Source organism: Bombus vancouverensis, chromosome 5, assembly GCF_051014615.1.
Source record: "Bombus vancouverensis nearcticus chromosome 5, iyBomVanc1_principal, whole genome shotgun sequence".
NCBI classification, from domain to species: Eukaryota; Metazoa; Arthropoda; class Insecta; order Hymenoptera; family Apidae; genus Bombus; species Bombus vancouverensis.
In genome coordinates this window covers 16557669-16582805 of record NC_134915.1, presented here as the reverse complement: position 1 = coordinate 16582805, position 25137 = coordinate 16557669, and the positions used below count along the sequence as shown (strand labels likewise).

General features: G+C 32.4%; 4 protein-coding genes, 1 long non-coding RNA gene and 1 other non-coding gene across 14 annotated transcripts; 3 read left to right on the top strand and 3 right to left on the bottom strand.

The window, feature by feature from the left end:
• Positions 1-756: 756 nt before the first annotated feature.
• On the bottom strand, positions 757-9445 carry LOC117158613 (uncharacterized). 8 transcript variants are annotated; one of them, XM_076618359.1, is made up of 11 exons: positions 8841-9445; positions 8619-8750; positions 7293-7817; positions 7114-7217; positions 6846-7035; positions 6379-6496; positions 5576-5723; positions 4411-5270; positions 2719-3286; positions 2056-2620; positions 757-1950 (listed from the first exon to the last, which is right to left on the bottom strand). In XM_076618359.1, the coding sequence occupies exons 1-11, from the start codon at positions 9004-9006 to the stop codon at positions 1781-1783; spliced, it is 3546 nt and encodes a 1181-aa protein (XP_076474474.1). In that variant the 5' UTR covers positions 9007-9445; the 3' UTR covers positions 757-1780. The 8 variants fall into 8 exon arrangements, with proteins under 8 accessions (XP_076474474.1, XP_076474475.1, XP_076474471.1 ...); XM_076618360.1 differs by having other exon boundaries at positions 8625-8750; XM_076618356.1 differs by having other exon boundaries at positions 8619-9054; positions 9139-9445.
• Positions 9446-9839: 394 nt separating this feature from the next.
• Positions 9840-12892, top strand: LOC117158542 (G patch domain-containing protein 2-like). The gene is made up of 5 exons (XM_033337553.2): positions 9840-10112; positions 10620-10795; positions 11130-11481; positions 11585-11787; positions 11847-12892. Exons 2-5 carry the CDS (start codon positions 10639-10641, stop codon positions 12554-12556), a joined length of 1422 nt encoding a protein of 473 aa, XP_033193444.1. The 5' UTR covers positions 9840-10112; positions 10620-10638; the 3' UTR covers positions 12557-12892.
• On the bottom strand, positions 11917-13740 carry Tim9a (translocase of inner membrane 9). Of its 2 annotated transcripts, XM_076618368.1 has the most exons (3): positions 13452-13740; positions 13012-13264; positions 11917-12942 (listed from the first exon to the last, which is right to left on the bottom strand). In XM_076618368.1, exons 1-2 carry the CDS (start codon positions 13497-13499, stop codon positions 13028-13030), a joined length of 285 nt encoding a protein of 94 aa, XP_076474483.1. In that variant the 5' UTR covers positions 13500-13740; the 3' UTR covers positions 11917-12942; positions 13012-13027. The 2 variants fall into 2 exon arrangements, with proteins under 2 accessions (XP_076474483.1, XP_033193207.1); XM_033337316.2 differs by lacking the exon at positions 11917-12942 and having other exon boundaries at positions 12989-13264; positions 13452-13738.
• Positions 13741-15373: 1633 nt separating this feature from the next.
• LOC117158612 (uncharacterized) lies at positions 15374-15987 on the top strand. Its single transcript, XM_033337699.2, has 2 exons — positions 15374-15786; positions 15880-15987. The coding sequence occupies exons 1-2, from the start codon at positions 15393-15395 to the stop codon at positions 15969-15971; spliced, it is 486 nt and encodes a 161-aa protein (XP_033193590.1). The 5' UTR covers positions 15374-15392; the 3' UTR covers positions 15972-15987.
• Positions 15988-17865: 1878 nt separating this feature from the next.
• Positions 17866-20759, bottom strand: LOC143302704 (uncharacterized). The gene is made up of 3 exons (XR_013058430.1): positions 20143-20759; positions 19828-20070; positions 17866-18697 (listed from the first exon to the last, which is right to left on the bottom strand). It is a non-coding gene; the product is annotated as an uncharacterized LOC143302704 (long non-coding RNA).
• A 2240-nt stretch (positions 20760-22999) lies between these two features.
• On the top strand, positions 23000-23071 carry TRNAT-CGU (transfer RNA threonine (anticodon CGU)). The gene has a single exon. It is a non-coding gene; the product is annotated as a tRNA-Thr (tRNA).
• The last annotated feature ends 2066 nt before the right edge of the window (positions 23072-25137 follow it).

Sequence of the window (25137 nt, the reverse complement as noted above, 5' to 3'; positions counted from 1 at the left end):
ATTTATAAATGTAGGCACATTATTCATAATAAAAGAATTACAAATGCTTAGTACATATACTATATATAAAATAACAAGAAGAAAGATGGGCAATAGAAAGGAAATAATTAAATTTAATAGATAAACAAATTAAAATATGTGGTAAATGAAACAAAAATTTGGAAAATGATTTTAATTTGGAAAAAGATAAATATTACCAATAGTTTAACGTTTATTAATTTGATATAAAATTCTTTGTAATACTCGTATTAAGGCTAACAGCCACAATTATGTTTATCCTTATATTTAATTTTATAATATTCACATTTTATATTTAACGTAAAAAATATTTTCTTTTATATATTTAAGTCATTTACTAAGAATATATTTTTAGGGCCCCCTTAAAATTTATAAATTATTCGATTTGTGTACAACTAAAAATAACGTAATAAAACATTTTTCCGCTGCAAAGTAAGATAACTAATTGTAAATTTTTTACAAAAGCAATCAAAATACGGACAATAAGTATATAAGTTATTTAAGAACAACAAATTGGTATAATTAATTAATATCATTAATTGAAATATTTTATTTACTAATATCACTACTCGCGAACGTTTTTTATTACCTTAAAACTACATGTGCAATTTTTTGCATTAAAAATGTCTCGCGTTTGTTTATTTTTATTATCTGAATATAAAATTTAATTTCCGACTTTAATTTTCAATTGCTATACATTTCGTAAATATTATCAGAAAAATAAAAAACGAGAAAGAATAGGGATTGAAACATCTATATTAATCGGCAGAGAATTCAAATATCCTGGTTAGGAAATTTATCGTAATTGCGTAAATTGTACAGATAAATCATTACGTCTTTAGATTATATTTAATTACGCGTTATACAAAATTATAAGTATATTATACATTCTACAACTTTGCCCATTAACTGCTTAATATTTCTTTGCAGCGGAAAACTCATATCTTAAATACTAAAGATACACATACAATTACTATATAATTTAATAATATGTACCGTTATTTATACAGCCTAACCTCTAAATAGAGCCTTATAGACAACATGATTTCCTCTTTTACTGCTACTTCAATAGAAACTTATCGAAATTCACTTCATACCACGAAATTAAAACTACAATTTGTTTTGACTCAATGGATTGTGTATGTCATAAAAGTTCTACACTTTGTAAAAACCGAAAATAATACACTTTATCCCCTTAATAAATGTGCGCGATATTTTCATATATCTTAGTCTCAGTTAATTATTTTAAACATTTATGATTCTCTCTCTCTCTCTCTCTCTCTCTCTCTCTCTCTCTCTCTCTCTCTCTATAATTCAGACAATTCTGTTCATCGTGGATACACATTACAGTATACCAAATAATTTGCGAACATACGTTCCATGTACTGTAATCTACAAATGTTGAGACTTTCATAATTTTTTAAATAATTTCCACAAGGATACCAGCCTCTCATGAATTTTTGCTTTGCAGCTAAAATAGCACGTGATGCATTTGTGGTCCCCTGTTTTTATCACTAAAGGATTCGAGAAGAATAATATTTATGGTTACTGTAGAGTGTATCAATACACTATTCAAGGGGAATTAAAGACTACAAAACACATAGTATATTAATATTAAATTACTTTTGATCCAACGCGCAAGTATTGGAGTAAATTGTGCAGACATTATGGAGTCAAATTTACAAAATTTTTAATTTTCTCACATCAGGTATTTTTCTTTCCTTTTTAGTATATGTATTCATACACTTTATTTCATTTTCTTCTATTGTGTTGCAGTATCTGAAATGCTTTGTCGCCACGTAGCATGGAAAGGAATCTTCAAGATTTTAACCCTCGTTTTAGGCAAGGCAGTTAATAAAAGTTTTTGGAGTTGTGGTAATGGTAATATATCCACTTGAGGATTTGTTTCATTCGGTTCCTGTTTGTCATCACCTGAAAAATAAAAGAAAATATATAGAATTAATTCTAAAACACATTCACATTTTTTTTATATAATATAAATGGGGATACACATATTTTAAAGGTACATATAAGTACCTTTTTGATTGTCATTTTCATCTTCAACATCCTCGATTAACTTTAGACAGGGTACCGGTTTTAGTACTGGTATCGCATCGCCAGTGATCTGTTTACTTATTATTAGATTACATTGATCAATAAATAATTCTGTAACCCTAAGTAACTCAAGTGTAACGCCCCATACAAAGTGCGTCAAATTATTTGATAATTCAGTAACACCACCAAGCACCATATTGTTAGACGTTGCCGATTGAGATATGTACGTTGGAATAATTAACAGCCTTTTAATATTCTTACAGTTTGCAAGACATTTGTCAAAGCCATTTTTGACATCAAAATTGACCAGTTCCATTTGACTTAAGTTTTGTAACTTAGATACACCTTCCAAAATGTCAAATGTACAACATGAGCCTTGACCTTTCTCCAACCTAAGACGTTCTAATTTTTGTAACTTTATTAAAACTGTAGTACCAAATTTATCTGGAAAATCTGAGCATTCACCCAATTCTAGAGTTTCCAAATTAACTAATGCTTGTATTATATTGATTCCCTTCTTTCCAAGTTCCTTAACTGATGTCAAGCTCTGTGAAGTATAAATTTGGTTTAAATATTGAAAATATAATTAGAAGAAAGAAGAGTATAAAATTAAAGCAAAACATAGACAAAAGCAATTATACTTACCAACTGTGTTAGTTGCGTTAATTCCTGTAGAGGTGTGAGATCTTCTTTCAAAGACATACCACTGATTGCTTTAAGCCTTAATTCTTGGCAACGTTTAAGATTTCCAACTGACTCTAAATTTAGGGAGTCACACTTTATCGACATTGCACTCAATACTTCTAATTGAGGGCAACTTCTAATAACTTCTTCAACAACCATCACAGGACATTTACATAATTCTAGTTTGACAAGGCTAGTTACACGTGGTATTACTACTAAAAACTTCTCCCAAATGCTGTCAGATTCGCCTGCTACAAGCATTTTTCGAAGATCTAAATGTTGAGTACCATGCCTCTGTAATGTATCTGCTAAGCCATCCCAATCTGTTACTTGACTATTTTTCATTCGTACAGTTTTCCACAGAGAAGGATGCGCAGCCAAATCTCGCCACATTTTACACACTCTTGCAGCCCGAAGTAATTCTTGTACCTTAAGGTATTGAAATATGCGCAGCAATGCATGATAACCAGCACACACTGAATCCATAAAATGCTGCTGTTGTTCTTTGTCCTGCCGATTTTGTTTCCTTCTGAAAGTATTAAAATAAAAATATTTTTAGGTGATTTCTTTTAAAACAACTGGCCTATATAATAAGGGTATCATTTCTTATATGTATGATGTTGGTTATAATTAAAAAAAAAGAAACTAATTTTACACTATTGATGAAATCTTTTATTTAATAAAAGAATATTATGATTTTTAAAGAGGCTTTTGAAGGACCAATGATTTACAATAATAATAATCGATAATTTTATACTAGCTACGTTAAATGGAAAATAATTAAATGTAAATAAAAGCCTCTGAAAGAACTTTCAAAGGTCGAAAATTTATCGTTCTGTAATTGAATGGAGGTATAGTAACAAAAAAACAAACATAAATAGGAGGTGGAAATCATGAGGAACAAGGATTTTCGGACGTTTTTGGGAAAACGCACTAAGAGATTTTTTGTGTTTCAGCTCGCACATGTCTTTATATCTGCAAATATAAAAAGTAAAAATGAATTAGATTTTTTCCACTGAAGCACTTATCAGTAGCTGTATTTGTAATTGTAGCATGAATGTAAATGATGTATTGTCCAATATGCTGCATACATTTTTAGAAAAGGCTTTCAATTAAAATACAAACATTTACTTTGATACTACAATTACATAATACCTGCAAGAACCAACGATATGTGATTGTTTTGTTCACTTTTCACATGTCACGAAAATTTGGCCGCATTTCTAAGAAGCTAAGGCAGTGTGCTTCGATCACAAGATAAAATCAAATTCATTTTCCACCTCGAACTTTTATATTTCCAAATATAATAAACGTCAGTATATATTGCATTTACAATACTATTTGTATAAATTTTATATAACACGAAAAAGATATGTAGTTACATGCATTATTTTCTTTTATAGTTCTATAGAATCATTCTATAGAAATAATTCTACAAAATTTATAAAAATATTCAAATAAATGAAATACTTTATATATATATACATATACATGATATAAAATCACTGAAAAACACGTATATCTTGTAAATACAATATGTACAAAGCAACTGCCAAAACCTCAAAAGAGAGTTGCCTTAACTTATTTGGAGAAAATATTTAAAAAAAGGAAGTAAAACAAATATATATGTGTGTTTGAGAAACAAACACTTACTTGCTGTTTATTTTAACAGTACCCAAACTACTTGTCACAGAATGTTGCGTATCTACTTTAAATAAGTCATTATTTGTGTTAGTTGTATTTGAATTCTTTACTATACTCTTTTTTTCAATTGCGTTACAATTTTCTGATTTCTTACTTTCTACTGCAAGATCTGTTGTACTAGATAAGTCATTTTGTGATTTAGTTGCTGTCAATATATCAGTTCTATCATTACTATTGTACGTTTCATTGGTTTTCTCCATTATGGAACTTGGTGGAAGTCCTGTATGCGATGCATCTTTTGACACATCTTTATCAATTGATTTATCAAAAGCATCTTTTTCCACAAATTTTGTTGTTAAAGAAGTACGTACTTTTGTGGACATAGAATTGTCAACAGCGTTTGATATATCCGTAAGTGTACCATCCTGAAGTATAGGAGGTTTATCACCAATTTTATCAGGTTTCACAGTTATAGCTGGCTGAACAGCCATAGCATTATTTTTTGGTACAACAATATATCTCTTGCCCCCCATTAGAGCAATATTTTGGGCCGGTTTTGGTAAAATTCCATCATGACTTTGTAAAAATTCGCTTTCTGTTTGAGCAAACCAACTGCTTTCTTTATTATCTGAATTTAAAGGAGAATGTGATGTTGCAGAGGATGTTTTTGACACTTTAGTAGCGTTCCGCGATTGTGAATCTGCATTATCAGATTTGGGTATTCGTTGAAGCTTTGGAGGGCTTAGATTTACTTGATGTTTTGATTTTGTATTTTGTGCACCTAGCATACTGATTGGTATCAGTGGAGGAGGTGTCAAAGATGGATTCGTTTGAGATTGATGAGATTCATTAGTATCCTGTTGACAGTTCTACAACAAAATTAACGCCATTTATTTAACATATCATTACTGTCAGCCAATATGTATTTCAAATTTTTTATTTAATTTATTAAAATATATTTAATAAAAAATAAGTAGAGGATTAAAAATAAATTTTTGAAATAATATATCAAAATATGTATGATATTTAAAAAAGGAATCTCAAAATTTGGAAAAAAATTATACTGTTCACATATGATACTATAAAAGAATATTACAAAATATTAATATGAAAATTGCTTAATAAGTTAAAATAAATTTACAAAAATATATCTTTTGTTATAAAAAAAACTTACCTTACAAATATAATTGTCACCTCCTGTAAACCCTATACCACCAACACACTCAGGATGATATAAACAGAGACACGCACGACATTGTAAGCTTGGTATCAACCCCATACTGGTTGAGCATCTTATACTGCATGGTTCTTGAACTTTGGGCCTGTAAGATGTGCGTTGATTGGGGAAAGGGGTTAGGAATAAAACAAGTAATTTAAGTAAGGGATTTAAGGATCAAAAGGATAAAGGAGGACATATAGCCATGAAAAAAAATAGAAGGGAAAATTTGAACTATTTCAAAATAAAATTTTGAACTCTGTAATTATATATATTTGCTATAGAGCATGCACTTTAATCATCAACATGTGCTCTAATGTATTTTTTAATTTACAATGCAAAATGTAAAACTTTCTCTTTTAACATTTCTTCATTGAAGAAGAACATTTACTACAATTATTAAGGAAAGTTTTAGATAATTAGAATAATTAGAAAATATGAAATTTGATAATAAAACTAATACATTAATTATTCAATAATAATTACTATAAAAATGCAATGGTGCAATTTTATATAAAATATTGTATATATCTTTATACATTGTACATTATATATCAAACATATAATAAAATTCTAAGAAATTATTTTCATGAAAAAATTTAAAGGTGCACATGCTGTAAAATTTTCATTGGGCCTTTTTAAAGCATATTAAATATGATTATTATCATGTTTAATTATTAAGCATTTAGGATACCCTTAAATATTGCAAACTAATTACAATTGAACACTATAACAAAATAATTAAAATATCAGGCACTCACGTTAATTGTCTTTTTGGTTTAGGAGGTGATGGTTTTTCTACAGGTAGCTGACTTCTTCTTGTACTTGTTCTTTGAGGTGGAAGTACCTCCCTTTCTTGAGAAGGTGACTTTATTTCTGCTATGCATATTTGAACAAAAATTTTTGTGAAAATAATAATTTATCTTAAAAATTATATGTAGAAACTTCTACTTATATATATATAAGTGATTAATTTCCTCACTGGAATAAATTATTAGACAAAACTAGAACATATAATTTAGAAGTTTCAAAATTTAACATAAATATTAAGCAAAAATATTTCAGATATCAAAGCTAAATAAGGTTATCCTATATATAGTAATTAGAAGTGAAATGTGAATTTTTTACTTGATAAAGACATTAATTGCACAAAACAATTTCAGTAAAATAATGTAGTAATTACTTAACAAAATAGAAATAAAAATTTCATATTGATATTAATGCATACTTATGTGTGGGGTTTTCTTTGCAGACACTTTCACCTTAAATCCTGTTGATATAGCTTTTGGTGATTTGGTAGCAGCTTTTGTAGCCACTGGAAGAGGCGCTGATGCAGGTTCTTCTACAACCCTTTTACCAGGTGTACCTCTCTTATGCCCCATACTCTTTCTTGGTGTATTAACTGATATTCCAGGCCCCTATTTTCAAATTACAGTTAACATTTTATACAATTTTAATAAACGTATATTAAAATACATATAAAGCAAGTTATTTACCTTCATTCTTTTTGCATCTCGAATAATCTCTTTTTCCGGATCATCAGGACCAATTGGTTCTTTAAGGAAAGTAAAATTATCAATAGTTAACTCTTTTGTATTAACTAAAAAGAAACATATCATATTACTATAATTATTACTTATATTATATTATTATTAGTATACAAAACTATACTTACGAAATTCTGCTACTTCTCTGAAACTTCTAACCTTTTTGCCCTTTGGTGTATAATAATAGATATCAGCCATTCTTTTAAGACTAGAATCATTACTTGCTCTAAATACCAATTCTCGTCTCCAACCATATTTAAAAGGCTCTTTGAATGCTGGATTTGATATATCACTTGATACTTTTTGTTTCCCAGTACTTCCTGGACTAACTCCACGTAATAAACGATAACCTTTAGACTTTATTGATATTGCTGGACTACTGGCTGCGGATGATGAATTTGTTGACTTAAGGGAAGTGTCATCTGTTTTCTGTGCTTCTGTTTCTGATTCAGCAGTATTTGGCATTCCAAGTGATTCCGTTTCTGATTTATCAGATTCCTTTTCTTTCTTTACTTTATCTATATCTAATACATAGTCGCCATCGTGCATTCTGTTATCACCCGAATCTTCATCATCTTTTTTCATGTCAAAATTCTTCCTTATACTATATCTAAATCGTTTTGCCAATTGTGCCTCTGCTATTTCAGCTTCAACTACAAAAAATCATGTTAATGCTACCTAATTTTTTCATTATAAATTCTGTGTATTTTAAAGTATCTATATAATTGAAACAACACATCTTCATAAATTAATACATATTTATATCACAATTTTATTTAATGCAAACATGTTGAAAATATAGCATCCTATTATATACATAGCCTACATTTATACAATTTCATGCCTTATTTATAAAAGTAAAATGAGGTATTATTAACATAAGTATGTTTGACTAAGATTTCAAATATATTTATTTAAAAATTAATTCAAATGATTACTTCTTAAAGAATATACATCTACAAAAATAATGATCTGTTCTAAGCATAACATTAATAGCTTACTGCATAAATATTGAGCACCCATTTTTAACAATTACAAGAAAATCTGTTTTAAAAATTCAATGGTATTTTATAATTAAATAAATATTTTTTGCATTATATTTATCTTTATTAATAGCATTATAAAATTGTTTGTAAATTGTGCATTGATCCCTTTCAAAAACATAAAACGACAAAAGTGGATCATGGTTGTTGAAACTATCTCTGTGTACATAAAATACCATAAACAAACATTTTATTTTTAACAAATCTATGAAGTAGATATAAATGTAATTTTTATACAGCATAAAGCAACAATCAAGAACTATCTGCTGCATATAAAAAGCCAAATTTTACAAAAAGTGGACATACAATATTTGTGCAGTATGTCATTGGCATAGTCTTTCGCTCTCATGATATGACACTTGCTGGCAAGCATGTAGGCTTGCATCTTGAATAGACCATAACGATAATTACCAATACCAATTAATTTCTTCAAGACACGACTTGCTAGCTCCACTTCGTTATCTCCTTGTATATCAAAACCATTGAACTCCATAGATTCCTCTGAGCTAAGATCGTCAGGCTCCGATAGCTTCCGTTTGCGTCCTTTTGTATTTAATGTTGAATCACTTTCAATGGTACTAGTTGAATTTGCCTTGAACTTACGTAGCTTTCTTCTAACATTGATTTCCATACCCTTTTTCGGCGAGTTCCTAATGTCACCGTTCACGTCCTGTTCATCCATTTTAGGGGTATCCACTTTAACTTGCGTTTCTTGTAGATTCGGCACACTACCAGCTTCTAGGTTAGGATCCTCGCGCGCCCCATCGGCATTCCCGCCATTCACATTAATACCGTCCATTGTATGGCCCCTTTGGGACCAAACACCGATCTTATGTACTTTAACAACCTATGCGTGAAAAACGTTGATTTTCTGTTATTTGTCACTTTATAAAAGACTCCATCAAACGTTTTAAAATATAAGCAATTGTACTACAGTCCCCTCGCGTCTGGATACCACAATCCCGCGCTCATCTGTCTGCGAGTGCGCATAACATACGCGCAGACACCACTACGCGCTATTTACACAACCGCCAGGATTTTTCTTGATACAATTTTGAGCAGTTCCTCATTACGCTAGCACATCACACTCATACGTCGAATTGATCCAAGAAACTTTTGCTGCAACAAAAATTATTTAATTTCCGTAAATACGGTTTGAACTGGCTCGAACGAGAAACGACAAAATCCTTGAACAGACACGAAGCGTCCATAAAACACACAACCGGAAATGGCCGAAAAAAATATGCAGAAGGCGCATTTACAATGCGCATAATTTTCAATGCGGTATCTTATGAATAATTCTAAATTATTTATAATTAAAATTACTTTGATAACAGAATTATGACATAAAATTTATCTAAGTAACGAATCATTTCGTAGTTTATATAGTTTGATATTTTACGTATGATGTACATAAGAACGACTCGTGAATTATTTAATATTTATATGTTTGATTTAATATTAATAAATAATACATGAGTACTTTTGTTATCACCCTTATTTGTATATACATACGTATTATATATATATTATATCATATATATATAATATATATTATATATATATGATATCTGACATATATCTGATATCAATCTGATATATATATATAAAATGTAACATGTTAATAGCCGTTTAGTTTTAGAACATACCGGTGATTAGTTAGTTGAACCATGACCAAATTATTTCTTGTGGGGACACACATATATCATACCGTACAAATACGGCTTCACACCATACCAAAATAAAGAAGATAGTGAGGATCTGTGGCACAAAGTGAAAACACTTTTGTAATTCACAGATTTCTAACATTTGTTTCCGTTTTTTCATTGCTAACTAACGAAAACATTGCTCCACAATGTTATCAATTTAAGGAAAATTTACACCTTCCGCTATTATATATACAAGGTAAGCATAGAAGTTACATTTTTTTATCTTGCGATTGATTAAAAGACGACGTATTCGAAATTTCTACAGCTACCAATTTACTCTTGATAATCAAATCTTCTTAGCAATGAGACGAAGGTTTTAAATTTTAATATATATTTCATTAAAATTTGTTATCAGTAAAATAGTAAACAAAAAATATGTATAAGATAAACTTATCAAAAAAAGTAAATATTGTACAGTATATTCAAATTAATTTTTAAATAATATATATTTGTTATCTTATAGATACTTATCAATTATATACGAAGTTAATATATAGAAATTAATAGATATAGTATTATTATTTATATATAATTATGCAATTATAATTAAATAGTATAATAGATTAGATGATTTTATATCTTTAATATTATTTAATAATTTAGTAGAATAGTTTAATTAAAATTTATTACATAACAATTTTTCAATACTGTTACAATTTTCTAAGTTATATTATATATCATATTTACTATTATTCATTGTTAGAAACAAACATATCCTTCAAATGGAGCGTGTTTTGAAAGCTGTACCAGCGGATTTAAGAGTAAAAATGGAGGCACTTGTGCATGATTTAACTTTGGCATTAGAAGAAAGCAATAATAGTGCAAATGTGAGACGCAGATGGGGTATTAGGAGAAGGGCTCGTTCCACGGGCAATATTCGTAAGTATAAAACAATAAAAACATAAAACAACAAAATTTGTTTTCTATGAAATTATTTGAATACTTCGCGAGTTAATATGTTATATAAATGTATCTCAAATAAAGATTAAAATGAGTTCAAGCGCATATATTCTAACCACATTTCTATGAAATCAGTTCCAGTCTACTTCTACAAGGCAGACAGAGGATTGTTATCAAGATTGTGTTTATAGAAACCATATTTCATTGCTCAAAGAAGTCAAATTTTATAAATCTTTGAAAAGTAATTTTTAACACTTGAAAAACAATTAAAGAATTTGGAAAATAATCTTTAAATAATTACTTTTTATTTCAGCATCACTTCATATGAATAAACAATCAGATGACAGTTCATCTTCTATTTGTGATATCCATATTCCAAAAAGTAATACTGTCTCTAAATATCAATCTGATAGTGATGATACTAATCAAACGAAAAGATTTGCACGTTTTTCTAATTCAAATAATGCTAGTAACATTGAAAGTGATTCAGTTAATGAGAATTTTGTACCTAGAGTAAATCCACGACGTAAACGAAAATTTAAAAGAATGGCTATTGACTCTGAGTCTAATCCTTCAACTTCTCAGACTGTTGCAATGTCAGCAACACTTGCAAATAAAAGGAGAATTCTTCGAAGTGATTGTAAAAGTAGATATGGAACAATATGGTAATATATATCGTAACATTATATGAAAATATTGTACAATAATAAGAGATTACATTCAGTATTACAGATTATTAATTAATTCCAAAATAATTTTTTATTGTAGGTGTGGAAAACGTAAGAGGTCTTGTAGAGAACGATCTACAGATTGTGATATGAGATCACTAAAACCAAACAGAAATACAAAATCAAAAAATCACATCAAAATGCAAACTGAAGATGGGATTGATTGCTCAAGAATATCTAGTTCAAGTATTTCATCTAGTGATTCAGAAACTGGACTTATCACAAATGATGAAGATCGTGAAGGTATTAACTGACTGATATATGCAATAGAAACTATAATTAGTTGATTCCTTTATCTTTAGGAGATGATGAACAGTCTGATTGGATTGGTGAACCAAGTTGGTGGGATGACGGAGAAAGTACTAATGAAGATAAAGTTAATACTGATTTATCATTCCAAATGATAATACATGGAAATTTTGAACATACAACACTTGAAACAAGGAAAACATATAGGAAAAGAATTCAAAGAATTCGGGAAGGTCTCAGCGGAAGAGAAATCCGCGCTGGTCGTCGGCATGTTGACAATAAACCTGGATATTCGATTATTACATCAGCCAATGAGAAAGTTTCTAGATTTTTACAAGATCCTACACAAAACGAGCTTAGATTACATCCTATGCGACAGCCTGAGCGAGAAAAACTTCGTCGGCTTGCAAATTTGTATAGTTTAAGTTTAAAAGGAGATTTAGGTTGTCCAATCTTGTATAAAACTCGACATACTACACAAGCTATTTGCGTAGATCAAGTATCATTTAACCGATTTTCTGGTTACAAGAGATTGAGGAGAACTCCTCCAAATTCACCTAATTCAGAATTAATAATGCGTAATCAAGAACACCAAATTTCTAGTACAAGTTTTGATTCACAAATCATAAGCCCTATGTCAAATTTAGATTCGCTGCAAGCATTACCACAATTTTCTCATTTCAAATGGGATTCAAATAGTATGGATATTGAAATTCATGGGAAAACAAAATTACATGATTTTGATCATTCAAAATCAAGTTAAACTGAACAATATTGTCTGTTAATTTGTTTCTTAAAGTAAATTATTTACGCATATATATATATGGTGCTTTCATGTATTACTTTTTTAATATGTAAAATTATTAAATATTCAATGTAAATTTGTTACATTGTTCTTAACTGTGATTAGAATTATTTAAATATATACATTTCTTAAATATTTTTATCCAGATTGATAAATTAATATACATATTTATTAATCTGTCAATCATTTCATATTTAATATTGTTTATAATACATATGTATTTATATTGATATTTGTTTGTAGCGTTACACATAATATATATCTCACCAATTAAAACATTATTTATTTTGCAGACTCTAAGCCTAATTCTTTGATATCTTCTTTCCAATTTTTTAATAACAATCCTATTTGATAATAATCAATAAACAAACGTAATAAAATAATAATAAATTAAAGATAATTAAGTTACATACTTTATTGATACAACATTCAAGACTTTTTACCCGCGCTCAATTTTTTCTGAGCAGCAAGTGCATTTTCATTAGCAAGCATTTGAAATTCTTCGAAACGTTCTGACATTCTTTGGTTCATCCTCAGATATTTGTCCATGCAGTTCAGAGCACAAGTTTCTTCCCTTGCTTGGACATTTCGTGTAGTAAACTCATTTATACAGTCAAGAAAACAAGTTTCTACCAATCTATTATAGGACGCCACAAAATCTCGAACCTGAAATATTATAAAAGTTTCAATAATTTAAATTTTTATTCTTTACAATTTATTTTTATTTTCACATAATAAAATTTATAATCCTTTATCTTCACATCAACGAATATCAACACGTTTATCATCTATTTATATAAGATTAATTCGGTTCTTTCATGGAATAATGCATGATATAACAACAAATACATACAGATTTAATTTGTTCAGCATCCACATTTGTAGGAATTTGCATCGCCATTGTAATGGTCTGATTTTGTTGAAATATATTTACGTAAATAAATTATCGATACACCACAAAGAACTAAAATATCTTTCATATAAATTATTTTAAGGTTAAATTTGGACTTCAATTGCCAAGCACGTGTAAGCTGGAAATATGTATGTACACTGTATATACATTATGTGTAAAATGTTGAACTTAATCTTCCGAACGTTTTTGATAGGCTGTAAAGATATACGATCCTAAAACTATCAGATCCAAATGTCAGTCGCACGTTCTAAAACTCGATTTTCCCAGTTTTAATTCATATATATTTTGGAACACATTATAAAGTTTTGTTTGTGAATACAAATTAATCTACGGAAACGAAGTATAAATTAACATTTCAGATAATAGTAAAATTTAAAATATGTGCAGACTACACAAGTAATAAGAATAAGAATTATTCAATGCTTATTTAATTAATTATTTAATATTTGCATAATCATTTTTTAAGTATTAATATGTACAAGGCATTAATGGTAAAAATATGGAAAAAATATCATTGTATAAATTAGTAAATAATCAGTTGATTAGAAGTAAACATACAAATTATTTATTATTATAGCGTAAAATTTATCAATGACACTCCGCAAAGAACCAAGTTTTAGAAAACGAGCAGATGTTTCATGTCAGCAGTTGATGGTAGTATTGAGTCAAAGTAAACTTGGCCTTTGTTTTGGATGTATCGAGAGTCTTATATTTGAAAGGTAAGACGGCCATTATATTCTTTATATATTGTTTGTATAATAATCTCTGTATTATTAGTAATTAATTTGTCTATTACGATAATACAAAATAAATTTGTATGCATATTTGCCAGCATAAAAGAAATCAAAATTCAAATTCAATACACATATAAAAAGGATTAATTAAGGATGTAATTAATTATAATAAATATTTGTAATTAATTACTTTTATTAGGATATGTAAATATTTTTGTACAATTTCTGCATATTATATGAATATTATCATATTTACATATGTGTATGATATTTGATCTATAATTTGGAAAATATTTCTTTAAAAAATACATACATATTTTTCCATCCAATTTTTCATCGTATTCTATTGAGTATTGTATCACTGGTGTAGTAACGATGCAAAAATAGTTGACAAACGAGGGTTCGTAAAAGCAACAGAAAGCTTAAATACGTTACGTTATACGAATGCATTCTAACATTTTGAATGCAGTTCAAACAAAATTAACAAGATTCACATTTTCAATTTAAAGTATGTTACTATAATCATAGCATTATTCGTATTGTACTAAATTCTAGTTAAACTTTGCAAGGTTACGAAATGTTACCCACAAAATTCTTTTCTTTTTTGTTAGTCGTAAATCATAATGCTTTATTGATGCTGTTAATATTGTATTTCATGAGCTTCGTAACGGCAATGTTATATCCATCACAAATTAGTTGATAAAATACTAAGTAAGTAAATAATTATAAATTTTACTACTTTTACAATGTACTTTTATTTCAGTAATCAAATTTGTGATTACTATACTACCATAAGAAAATTGTTGTCCCAACGAACGCTGCATTCTATAGATGGCGCAATGTTTCAATTTTTCATTTTCATTTATTCTCTGTAATTTAATTAATTTTATTTCATTCACATTTATTTATATGTATTTATATGTATATACGTGCGTGTTATACACCTAAATAATTCTTATAATTTTTAATATTTAATTACATACAAAAATAATTTATCGTTTATATGAAATTGCTTTTAATTGTCACTGTTTTTATTCATATTAACTATCAATACTTTACAAGCTAAAATATTATTATAATTATATTGTTTCAGAAAACTGGACGAAAGCACAGGAACGAAAACTCGATTGGTACAAAATTTCGAAAGATGTCACATGATAATCGAAATGTTTCTTCAATCGGTAAATCTCTGAATTTCGTAACCAATAAAAGATTATGCCCGATAACGTCGCAACAGACGTCATCTACGAAAATGCTCATAAAGAACAAAAGGAGAGGAAAATGGACGAATAGCTCTACCGCAAAATATCAACATATGATAAATATTCCTGTCCAAGATGAAATTATAAAAATAAAAGAAGTTAAATCCAAAGAATATACGGAGTCCATCGATAACAAAAGCTATGAAGATATAATTGACGACGATCCAATTACTGTGTTGCGTAAGGAAATACAAGATTGGAGAATTAATGAACTATTAACATCTAGAACTGAAGAAAGGCTTACTGGAACTCCAAGTGAACAACGTAGTTACAATTATAGTACGTTATGAGTTAAATCATCATAAAATGCTTATGAAATATTTTATTTCGCATATTTATAATTAATCGCCATTGCATTTTCATTATTCATAGTTACTTCCGGAGAAACCACAAAGAGGCAACAAAGTCCTAACAACGTTTCCAGGGTTTCTACAATGCGTGTTGATTTCTCAGCAGCTACGTGAGTATTATGTACTTTCATGCACGTTTACTTATGCTATTTATACATCTCTGATATTAATGCAGATTCGCAAAATTTGCATAATTCTGAATCGAAAAAATTAACACATTCCATAAATTGGAATCGCAAATCAGACTATATGAATTGCACTTTCGTCGTGGGATATGCATAATGCTTCTTCGTCGTTATTTTCGTAACACGTGTTTCGTATTTACACGAAAGTGCAAAATGTTTACTTTCTGTTATGTGTTATGTGTATTTGTTTAAGTATAAATTACCAGTTGCATGTTTTATCATGGTGTTGTGATAATTAGAGTGTATGAGCGAGGTAAGTAGGAGAGAAATTTATATTTTTCTATTATTACTATTTGGAAAATAGTTTTTCGTTATTAACGTATTTTAATAATGGTTCCTGATAAGATATACGTTTTCTTTATGCTCGATAAGACGTGACCAAGCTGATTGTTATGCGTCGAAGAGTCAAGAAATAAGCTCGAGAGTGCGTATCTTACGTAAGTAACTGTAAATGAAGAACGATGAGAGAAACACGATTGTGTGTCTTCACGATGCATATGTACACGCGAGAAAGACTACGTCATTCTGGAATTTTCGAAAGTTTCGTCTAACCGGTTTCTGGTTGCGTACACAGTAAGACCCGTTTAGTACTCGTCGGTGCTTGCATCAAGATGAACTTCACAGTTCATATAGTATTTAACGTAATTAGCTGTTTATTTTTGTCCGTATAGATTCTAGATAAATATGTATAGTGACGTGACGTTTTGAATGAAACTAATGGAAAAGATAGGAAACACCTCAACCTAATTACAATTTATAACAATTATTAGCTGTTTCTTTAAGAATATACTCGTTTTATATGTATATATGTATGTGGATGAATCATATTTAGATATGTGGTAGAAGATAATAGAGATTTATGACTCATTAAATTAAGTAGATAATTTTACAAACAAGAAAATATTTTTCGGAACGTCAATTTTAACTTTCGCGCGCTTTTAGCGCAGTTCGTTGCGGCGAACGGTTAACGTATACACAGACACGGAGTATGTGGTTATCGGGAGGCCGTTGTAATTCTTTGGTAGTACCGTCACGAATGAAAAATGATAATGAGCATAGTGCTGTAGGTTAGTGAGAACAATAGCCACTTACGCTAATCAACGGAGGTGCATGCCGCGCGCGTTCGGTAGTAAAAATATTTTCGACGATAGCTCGTGCTACGAATGAGGAACGCCGAGACATTGCCGAATTTGTCCCCGACCATGAAGTCGTTCCTTCGTCGTGACTGAATTTTTGATCTTTAAGCATACGTGCACGCTTGTCATTTCGCCGATACCATGTTCGTGCGTATCGAGAAAGGATTTTACTTCGTCGAGTCACGAGTTCCGAGGACATTCGTCTTGAATACTTTCAAATGCATCATTCCCTATCGCGTTAATAATGGAAACGAAAAATAAAATGACACGAGAGGATTCAAGGTCTGCGAGGAAACGAGACTTCAAGTGCGGCCAGCTCATCCAGATAATGATGTAGGTTAGGTTCCCAGCGGTATATATCGCAAAAATCAACATTCTTCGTGTAGCCGAGGTTCGCAAAAAGCGTAAACCGGTTTGCCTCGTAAATGGCACACGACCGTGCGAACGGGAGACAGACACGAGGAGAAAGAGCGAGCAAGAATAAAGGACAAGGAAAGGAAGGAAATCTTTCAGTCGCGATTTACAGTAAAGCGATATTTCGTCAATATACTCGAAAAATATTTGAACATTTACTATACAAAATTTTTAAGTCCATACTGCATGTATTACATACATTTGTATGTATGTATCTTGAAATTTTATCAGCACTATAATGAGAACGGAGTGTCATGATTATATTGGCAAAATTTGAAATCAGTCTGAACATGTTTATAGGAATTATAAGATATTTATTGCAAACACATATTTACTAAATAAGATATAACAGAACTGCCCGTCTTAAACATAGTATAATAAGTATCAAACATGGTCCCAGTAAATATTGAAGCTTATTAGTATAATTAATAATTGGCTGTTTTTTTTTTTTGTATTTTTGTGATTTCTGCGAAGTATATATTTATATTAAATATCTTTTAATTTCTATATCTGTTTTTTAGATCTGTTTCAAATGTTATTAATATACGTAATCATAATAGTAGTCGAATCTCATAACAATCCTAATGAAATTGCAAAATGTTTCATACAATACATATAATATACTCATAAAAGGTATCCATAAGTGTTTGAACACTTTTGTGAACCTGTGTATTTTTATCGGGAATATATTTGAAAAAGGAAGCGAATTATTTCGCAAATAACTACGACTCGACTCGTTTCGTTACAATTATTTCACACTCGAAGCATATCTTCGAGGATACATTATCTTTGTATCGGATTACAGTTGTAAAATAACTCCCAATGCCAGTTATTTTTCATCGTAATGAACCCACGCTAAGTCCATTATATACTTTACCGCGTAGCCGATTCATCACACGGCCTTAACAGTAATAGAACGATGCGTTTCTGATTCGTCAGCCACGTTTTTTTACGTAACGCTACGCGCAACGCTGCACGTGACGTCAGCTTGTACTCTCAATGTTGTCTACCAGTCAGCATCGTCGGCGGACATGAAATTCTTGTGGAGAAAGCATGCTTGAGCGCAGCCCAGATCCACGATGACTGTAAACGCAAGGTCAATGTCCTATCAAGCAAAAAAAGAAAAAAAATATGTATTTCTGCTCTCCGTCGAATCGACACGAAGATAATTCCTTCGTTGAACAAACAAAACGGGCGAGACGATTTTATTACAATTAAAGTTACGAGAGTAAACGTTGGTACGCGTTAATCAACTTCATAGGACACAGTTTTTCTACGTAACACCGGCGAGTGACGTCAGAGCATGCAGTGTGTCTGCTAAACCAACGTCGTCGACAGACACGGAAATCTTACGGAGAAAGCATGATTGAGCGTAACCTAAATCCCGAATGGCAAGGCCAATGTACGACGAAAGAAAAAACTACTAACCATACACAGACACATAAGAAATATAGTCCACAGGTGCCTTATGAACAGCGTAGCCCTTGTTGAAAGAAAATAAAGAGGTTTAAGGTTTCTCTTTCTCTTTCTAAGATATTTGACTCTAACAGATGGAAAAGAAAAGAGAGACCTCGTTATTTACCTCTATTTCTTTTCTAGCAAGGCTCATTTCCTCAAGACGGCATCCGAGGTCTATACTTCTAACGTCTATGCTATTAACGTACAACGTCACATAATGGAAACCGACTGGCAGCATTCTATAGTAAAATCATTTTCTTTATTTTATTCTCTTTCTACCGTTTTCCTATCGTTAGGATTTATCGTATCGCAAACGGACGATCACAAATTTTTATGAAACTTTTCTTTTTTATAGAACGAATGTTACATTGCGCCGCTACATGGTACGGCGTTGTTATAATGTTAGAGTAAAGCAGTTGAGCAGCACGTTTTTTACGTAACGCTACGCGTAACGCCAAGGCGTGACGTCAGCACACTCGGCGTCGCGCCAGCCAGCAACGACGCCGGGCGCGGAATTCTTGCGAAGAAAGCACTAACCGAGAGAAGCCGAGTATAACCGAACGAGACGACACGGCATAGTTGCACGAGGCGGCAACGCTGCGAGCGTCTGCTAGGTTCAAGGGTACGGAGTGGAGGTTGCTCCGCTCCGCTCGTCCCTAAGCCCGACACGACCGGGAGCTTGTCCCGAGAAACAGTTGGCCGCATGTCCGCTTTCATCCAACGGGAAACTTCTCGAAAGATGCGCGTAAAAAGCTTGTACGTTACTTATATACTTACTCGTGTATTCGGAGAAATTCCCTGTTCCACTGAAATGCGGACGAAGTTAAATGCTCCTAGCATTTGATGCATACGCTGCGTGACCGATTATTCATGGTGGAATTTAAAACTGACTCAATCGTTCAGAGTCATCGTCTCCTCCATTTATTTCTGTCTCTTTTAAATTCCCGTTTTCTTAGTTTCGAGACACGTCTATGTAGTCTCGAAATAAATTACGTGTCTTCGAAGTTTCATTTCGGTAGCCTTTAAAATAAAAGGAGATAGAGCATTTTTAAAAAGCGCTACTTGGCCATGCTGTGATTGTCATTTACTTACTGTAATTACTACATTGAGTAGTACTTTGCAATTGTAAGTACACGACTGTTTGTATTTTGGGTTCGCAACCGTTTCTCGATTAAAAATTAAAAATTTGTATTTCTTGAGTCGTGTCAACCCATTAATTCGAGGAAACGATATGTATGCACATGCTTGCAATACATTCATTGATAAGGTACTTCATGATATAATTTTCTCACCACTTTTGAGAACATAAATGAACATACGAAACACAGTGTAATAATCGAGGTATTTAGCAGAGTCATTGAATAGCCACGCAAGAGGATCGCGGTTAGTAACGAGGCTATTTTGCCGCGATAGCTGTGATCTTCTTCGAGACATAGAATCCGCTGGCAAGGATCCCAGCGAGTGAATAAAAACAGAAAGGAGAGAGTCATCGAGTCGACTGTGTCCTGCTGCTGGTTGACCTCGGCCCTGGCGTCGAGATCGACGGGAAACGGATTTACAACTCTGACATTCGCACTCGCACCGCGCACCAGCCGTGTGCTGTCCTAGTGGGACTCACAGAAGCCGAGTCATTGTTATGTCTGTCGTGAAAATGAGAGCAAAAGATGAAAATGGAGTGGAATTCAGCTACGATTTCACTTGAAATATTATGTTTCTGGGCGGGTGTTACGATTAAAAGGAACGGATGTAGCTTTAATTATGTTCCTTAATACCATTATGACACACCTGGTTATTGTACTATATAGTCACTAATGGTAGTGTCAAATTTTATCTCCATAATTCTTAATGAAATTTGATAATGTATTTCTGACAGGAAGTTACGATTAAAAGGAACAGATGTAACTTCAATCGCTGCTTTACTAGCATTACAACAGTTTGATTATTGTATTACATCGTCACTACGTCGCTATTGGTAATTGTAATTTTTTTAGTTGACAATAGAATTCATATGTGTACTTTGTAATTGAATGTAAAAGGTAAACGTACTTGTCATAGATTCCATCTTTCGCTCAAGGGGCCTAATAAGTGCCCCACGTAGCACAAAATTTCACTCTTCGTACATTATTTCAAACTGTCTTCTCACAGACATTAAAAGAGTTTCACCTACCATTCTGCTTACAAAGAACTCCGCAAGGGCAACAAACGGTTTGACAAAAAACCCACAATAGACATTTAACTTCTTAAAACCATGCAAAAAACATTTGTCTACGATCTTTCTCCATCCTCTGTCCTCTGGGTATATCTGAACAAAACTGTCTAAGGCCATCCTTCCTTTAATGCATACATCAATCTCTACACAGCAGCGAATTTTTACCGTGAGGCAACGGTATCATTTTTCTCAATTATACAGAGAACTGGGAAAACGCAAAAATTTCCAGGCCAGGCTAGAAAAATCGCGTCCTTTGTCCGCGATTCATATTATACATTGCGCATTCACTGGATAACATCTGCTTAATCGCACAATGGACCCACGGGTACGTTCCGTTGGGTCCTTTATTATAGCGTCTCAAAGAGTAGGACGAAAAGGGCCTGAAAAGGGTCTCTCCCTCCCGAAATCTTTAAGACGGTTTCAACATCTGCTCTGGCAGCTTCTACGTGTATATATACGTATAGAGAGAAAAAGGAGTTTGCACGTGTCCTTTGAGGAAGGGATCTCGGTGGCGTTCATTGTGATCGACGCGCAAAACGGGAAGCGACAATTGACATCTGTCTTGCGTTATGCAGGATTTCTGGGTCGAACTATTTTTGAAACGGCGTATGACAGGGTTGCCTTGCGTGCATGCTCGCCCTGGCATAAACATGTTTCCTGCCGATGCAGGCTACGCTAAATAGAAATAGATAATGTATTCGGTCCGTTCTCCACGAGACGCGTATTATTGGATCGTGCGTGAGTCTCGAAATAACGCTTTTTTTCTATTTCGAAAAACTTTCCGACGCCGGAAATATCGGGAACGCGAAGCGTATGGAGTTGCATCCATTGTTTCTAATTTTAAGCTTGTTTTTCGTGAATGAAACGAAGGGAAAACCGAGAGAAGCGAATGAACATTAGGTTGCAACGTACGTAGGTAATCTCGCTCAGAAGTTCGAAGCATGTTAGGATTTCAATTGCGCTACGAAAAATATCCTAAATACGCAGTATATTAAAAACAACGAAATAAAAATTGTACAGTAACGAGACACGAAACAGTTATCAGTCGGTGAACGGACGGGTGTTAACAAATAGAAACTCGAGCAGCTCGAGCGTAATCAAAACGAACGTAACTTCACTGATTCCATTATCACGAAGCGCAATATGCAGGTTATTTTTGTTCAGGAGCCACGTTAATCTCGCAGAAGCGGTGCCGATGACTTTTAATCGCGTGCTTCATAGCCGCCAAACTGCGTCTGTTATTTCTGAAGCGTGCACTCGCGCGATTTCGGTAATTAATGTGTACTTAGGTTGATATTGCTATGATGTGCAATTACTCGTTACGTAAATTGTTATATCATTCTAGCGATATTTAAATTCTTGTGTAACATGCTCATAACATCGCTCATAACACACATTCGCACACCATTGTATTTATTACGGCATCTACGAACTAATTAATTAATTTCAAGTACATTAATTTTTATATAATTTAGTAATACTTTCACATGAGATTACCTTCTCTTTTTGTTACATACATATATCATAATGCTTAATATACGATATAAATGATGGAGACCAGTCTCTTGAGCTGAGATAAGTAGTTACAAATAATATAAATTTGATAGTTTATAATGTAAAAATGTTTTTATTTCCTTTTTCTTTTGTATTTATAGCTTTATCGTTGTAATATAAATTATAACGTTATCATAGAGAAAATCAAATCCTGATAAATTTCATGGGAAGAGTGAAAAAGAGCGAGCCTCTTTAGCTCAGTGGCAGAGCACTGGTCTCGTAAACCAGGGGTCGTGAGTTCAAACCTCACAGGAGGCAAATTTTTTTTTGCATTTATTACATTTGATTCCTATTTTAATTGTAAAGAAATTATTAAACGTTGTCAAGATCTTATAGCTTTAATAAAAATTAGCTGGAATTCGTTTATAGGAACAAATTTATATCGAGCTTTTATAGTACAAACTATGAATCAAATGTAATTTCAAACGCGTATTCTTATAATGAGTATATATGCAATCACTTGTTTTTATTCAAAGTAAATTCTGTGTCAAAGAAGAAATAGTTAAAAATTGTAACAGTTAAACCCTAATATTTGAACTAATAAGAGGAACTGGACAGGATAACAATTTAGTGAACCTCTATTATCGAAACTACTCGATTATACGAACTGCCTTGTTCACCGACCTGTCCAGATGAACTAGACTCTCTTGTATAAAATAATTAACACGTAAAAACGAGAATTAAGCGAACTATCCTAATACATTTTATTCTTAACTGAAAGTGGTGCTTAACTGAGGCTCGTGCCAAACACCACCTATCGAATCGAAAGGCAAATTAATGTAAATGTAAGGAGAGATTCGTTGGATCATCGTCAATTATTATAGGAAATCGGCCTGGAAACGGCGATTCAAAATTCAGCTTGCGTGTTGGAAGCTGCGAATGCGTCCCACGTAGAAGCTGCGCATTCTCGATATTCAAGAGTCACACCGACCAGAAGAGACGGTACTGTTTCCGTAAAATGTCTGTAAAGCGGAGAACCAGAGGTCGCTCGCGTATAATACCGAGCGAGATACTCCTGGACTTCTGGCTATTTCAGAGGGGGGGGGGGGGGTTAGGGATCGTGACGTGCCATGGATGGGAGACGTTTTTCCCCTCGTTTTCACGAGGAATACCGCCGAGCCGCGAGGCGAACGAACGGAATCTTAATTCTCGGCGTTAGACGCTCGATCGGCAAGGATCTGGTTCCTTAATGAAATCCCGGTCGGGCTCGAAAAAGCGTAAAAAACTGTGATATTACGTCGAGCAGACTTTCAACCACGACCACGATCCTCGTCTTCTTACATCATCGCTTTCGTTTTCTACTCGCATTGGGTAGAATCGTAAAGTGATTTAAATGATGTTCTCGCAAGAACTCGACGCTCCAAGGAGTTTACGTCTAGTCAGATTAGGTATATATTATAATTTTCAATATTCAATATAAATAATACGAAGGCCAATAGTTATAAATGATATTATCAGTTTGGTAATTTATGATACAAAAATGTTCATTTATTAGTATTTCTTTTTATTAATCTCTATTTTATTTCATGTATTTAATCATCTATAACAAATATATTATTTGTTAGTTTATATGAACGAAAGAGACAACGAATATGTTACAAATTCAGGAATATTCTCTAATCCCAGTATCGGCTGATAAGTTGTTACGGCACTGGCGCATTCAAACCGGTTTTACTCGATCACGAGACTTGAGGCGATCGTTTGCGACGTGGGCGAGGTAATGGTCCGTTCAGTTGAAAATCGAAATCCCTCTGCGATAGATTCGCGTACCTATAAAATGAAAAATGAAATCTTCCAACTAATGTTACTGACGTTTCGTGATTTTTCTAATTGTACATACTTTTCAAAATCGTTACAGACAAAAAGAGACAGAGATAGACAGAGAGGGGGGGGGGGAGAGTAAAACTACCTATCTTAAGAATTTTAAAAATATTAAGAGAAGATTCTCCATACGTATACATCCAAATGATGAACATATTCAAACAACCGATGAGCCCAGCGGCGGCAAACGGAAGCGGATGGCAGACGGAACGAAACGTCACGGACGATAGCAAAAAATTACAAAATTACTTTATCCCGAATTCGTGAGGGCTCCTTAATTTTTCACTAACTTCCGCCGCGACGGAAAAAGTTGAAATTATGCCGGCTACGTAGGGGTACATAGGCACGTTTAAGCGGATAGATACATACATATATATACAAGTATATACGGTGGCGCGTCGAAGCGTGAGGGGCATACGATTCGCTTGCTCGCTGGCTCGTTGGTTCGCGGACGAGCGGTTACTCGCGTTGCGGGTATTCGCCGCGCATTCCCGCCGCTAGTA

Coding starts and splice junctions, on each gene's coding strand:
- LOC117158613 (XM_076618356.1), bottom strand. CDS start 9,006: ATGGACGGTATTAATGTGAATGGCGGGAATGCCGATGGGGCGCGCGAG. Junction 7,818..8,618: donor GAAGAAATTAATTGGTATTG/GTAATTATCGTT, acceptor GATTTTTTGTAG/TTGAAGCTGAAATAGCAGAG. Junction 3,287..4,410: donor ACTGTTAAAATAAACAGCAA/GTAAGTGTTTGT, acceptor TAATACTTTCAG/AAGGAAACAAAATCGGCAGG.
- LOC117158542 (XM_033337553.2), top strand. CDS start 10,639: ATGGAGCGTGTTTTGAAAGCTGTACCAGCGGATTTAAGAGTAAAAATG. Junction 11,482..11,584: donor AGTAGATATGGAACAATATG/GTAATATATATC, acceptor TTTTTATTGTAG/GTGTGGAAAACGTAAGAGGT. Junction 11,788..11,846: donor AAATGATGAAGATCGTGAAG/GTATTAACTGAC, acceptor CTTTATCTTTAG/GAGATGATGAACAGTCTGAT.
- Tim9a (XM_076618368.1), bottom strand. CDS start 13,499: ATGGCGATGCAAATTCCTACAAATGTGGATGCTGAACAAATTAAATCT. Junction 13,265..13,451: donor ATGCTGAACAAATTAAATCT/GTATGTATTTGT, acceptor ATAATATTTCAG/GTTCGAGATTTTGTGGCGTC.
- LOC117158612 (XM_033337699.2), top strand. CDS start 15,393: ATGTCACATGATAATCGAAATGTTTCTTCAATCGGTAAATCTCTGAAT. Junction 15,787..15,879: donor ACAACGTAGTTACAATTATA/GTACGTTATGAG, acceptor CATTATTCATAG/TTACTTCCGGAGAAACCACA.